General features: G+C 40.1%; 1 protein-coding gene across 1 annotated transcript in view; it reads right to left on the bottom strand.

Moving 5' to 3' along the window:
• LOC138060595 (sorting nexin-13-like) overlaps window positions 1-2,500 on the bottom strand; it is a 53,613-nt gene that overhangs the window by 30,209 nt on the left and 20,904 nt on the right. Inside the window, exons 10-12 of the mRNA XM_068906461.1 lie at window positions 1,748-1,842; window positions 1,007-1,125; window positions 11-116 (exon numbers count right to left, since the gene is read on the bottom strand). Of these exons, the coding sequence (XP_068762562.1) occupies window positions 11-116; window positions 1,007-1,125; window positions 1,748-1,842 (320 nt within the window). The remainder of the gene's footprint in view (window positions 1-10; window positions 117-1,006; window positions 1,126-1,747; window positions 1,843-2,500) is intronic.

Here is a 2,500-nt window from a genome sequence, read left to right as displayed (position 1 = left end):
CACATGTTACCTATAAAATAAGACAAAGCTATGTTGTTATCCAAAATGACTTGAAGAGGCAAAGTAGGCAGTGGCTTGTTTGGTGGAATCAACTTTCCGAGGTCGTCTACTTGTTCCTATTTTCGTAAAATGGAGCAAGATAATTAAAACCACATCGGATACAAGCATAGTTTCTACAATCGGTTTCGCGGAGGTCATGGGTTCGAATCCGATTCAAGGCTTTCCCTTCGTTGTGGCTTCAGTGAGTAGCTTTCTTAGCTGCGATCATTGTCAATCTTAACACGCACACAAAGACGATTCCCTACCTCTGACCGCACAAACACAGAAGCCAGAGCAAAAATAGTGTGATGGACGCCCCCAGTTTCCGAGCAGCCTTAAGCCCTTTCATCACGTGCTGGAACGCTTTTCTGTGAAGCTACTCAAAAAGTATATTAAAGTACAAGTTACTCCATCAAGGCTTAACTAACCCTTTGATTCCTATAATCTAAAAGTTCATTCCTGGTCATGAGAAGTTGGTGTTTCATCAGGATCATCCCCTTGAGCTAATAACAATAATCTTCAATCTCAATACTTGTCTAACTGACAGTGTATTGAAATTGAGAGGTGAATTTACATACTGATCAATCCTGGGAGTAAAAGGGTTAAGATTATGTACTTATTGACTGAGTGGAAGGGTCGTACGGGAAAATATTTAACCCGAGGTCAAAATAAGTATAACAAAAATTTGCGGGGAAAATTTATAGAATATGTTGTTTGCATTTGTTTTTCTGGTTGTAAATAACGTGAATGTTTAAAAGCAACGAAATCCTCCTAAATCGCATCGCACGGGGTAGTATGTGTTCCTAGCAGGGCCGTACGGCTTTTTCCGGCCTACTCGCGCTAAAGCGTACGGCCTTCATACGGGAATTTTCCCAACAGTTTCACAATAAAAGCGCGCACGGGGCCGTACGGGTCATATGATAAAACCGGCCATACATATCATTTCATATATGTTCAGGTATCTTACCGAAGGTATTGAAGGTAACTCGCAATCACCATATTTTAAAGTCCTTATCTTTGCTTCACAGATATTCTTGACAAATATGAGACTACTCAACTGCTGCCTGACAGCAACATCAGCTGCACCTACAATGACACAAAAATATCCTCAGCAATGTTGTATACAAAGTATAGTTTCTTGACCACCATCTTCGATTTAGTGAAGGATGAAGTCCAGGATGGAAGTAATTAGATACAAGCCCATTTCAATAAGCGGCACGAATTGTGCCCCTGCCCTTCTCCCCAAACTTCAACAACACGTGACAAAGTGTCACTCAAATGCTGTTCCTCAAATAAGCAAAAACAGCCGCATTTACCCTAAGCTGAAAATAATCCTAACCTTTACTCTTTCCTTATTGTTGGAAATAGGTAGCAAATGCTTAGACTTAAAGGGACACTTCGTGTTGGATGTCAAAATTGGGCCTGCATCTAACCACTTCAGGATATCAGTGCCCGAAATAATGGCAGTCAAATTATGAAGCAAACTGGATACTGTTCTCGAAGATCTCGGTTCAGGTTAGTTTTCATTGGCATAACCACATACAACATATTCAATTTTAGCGTCTTGTATAATAACGATATAATAATGCTTGTGCCCATATCTGTGAACTTCAGTTGCAATAAGGGAACTTGTTCACAGTGTTGCAAAGTAATGAAATCACTACAAAGACGACTTGTTGCTGTACACATGGCAACTTCTTTAGTGTACCTGATGTTTCTGAATCATGTGCTCTTAACTTTGCAATTTCCAAATCCACTTTATCTTTAGTAACCTCCACGTCTTCCACAGCTGTGAGCCCTTCCCTTAAAACGTGAATAGAATAACAGAGAATCTCAATTATACCGTTTGTCTCAAAATAACACCCGGTAACCTCCATTCCATCTTGCCCACGAGGGACACAATGAGGAGACCACCACGCTTTATACAAGCGTTCGTTATTTCTTTCACGAACCAATTACTTGAGGATACCATCAAAGACAACGAAACTTCAACTATACGAAAACCCAATCAAACCGTTTACTTGCGCTTTTTTCATCTTGTTCTCTCATGCATGTTCTCGAAACTAATAAAAGTCAACTCGCCGTTGTTTCTGTTTTACAAGACAATCAAATTTTGACCTACACAACCTTTGTTATCAAGTGAAGCCAAGATCCCGTGATTAATGAACCAATCAACGAAATGATATATGAAGTGAATCATATATTGAACTGGGGATATGACATCAGGTGAAGCTATGATCCTCAGTATATATTTGGAGTGTGGGTTATAGACGAAATGTAGAAGTGATATTCGCATTTAAAGCCGCCTGAATTTTTTTTTTTTTTTCGTTTACCGTAGAATGCGTTTCCTGATATTGGGTCGGTCGGTCGGTCGGTCGGATTGAAAATAAAACCTAAAAAGATATCATAGGTAGTCTCGGAATCGGAGGCCTGGTACCCCAGCATCATAGCTGCGAAGCCA

Source organism: Montipora capricornis, chromosome 1 (genome assembly GCF_036669925.1).
Source record: "Montipora capricornis isolate CH-2021 chromosome 1, ASM3666992v2, whole genome shotgun sequence".
In the NCBI taxonomy this organism is placed as follows: Eukaryota; Metazoa; Cnidaria; class Anthozoa; order Scleractinia; family Acroporidae; genus Montipora; species Montipora capricornis.
The sequence above is the reverse complement of the archived record's forward strand: the minus strand, read 5'-3'. Positions and strand labels throughout refer to the sequence as shown.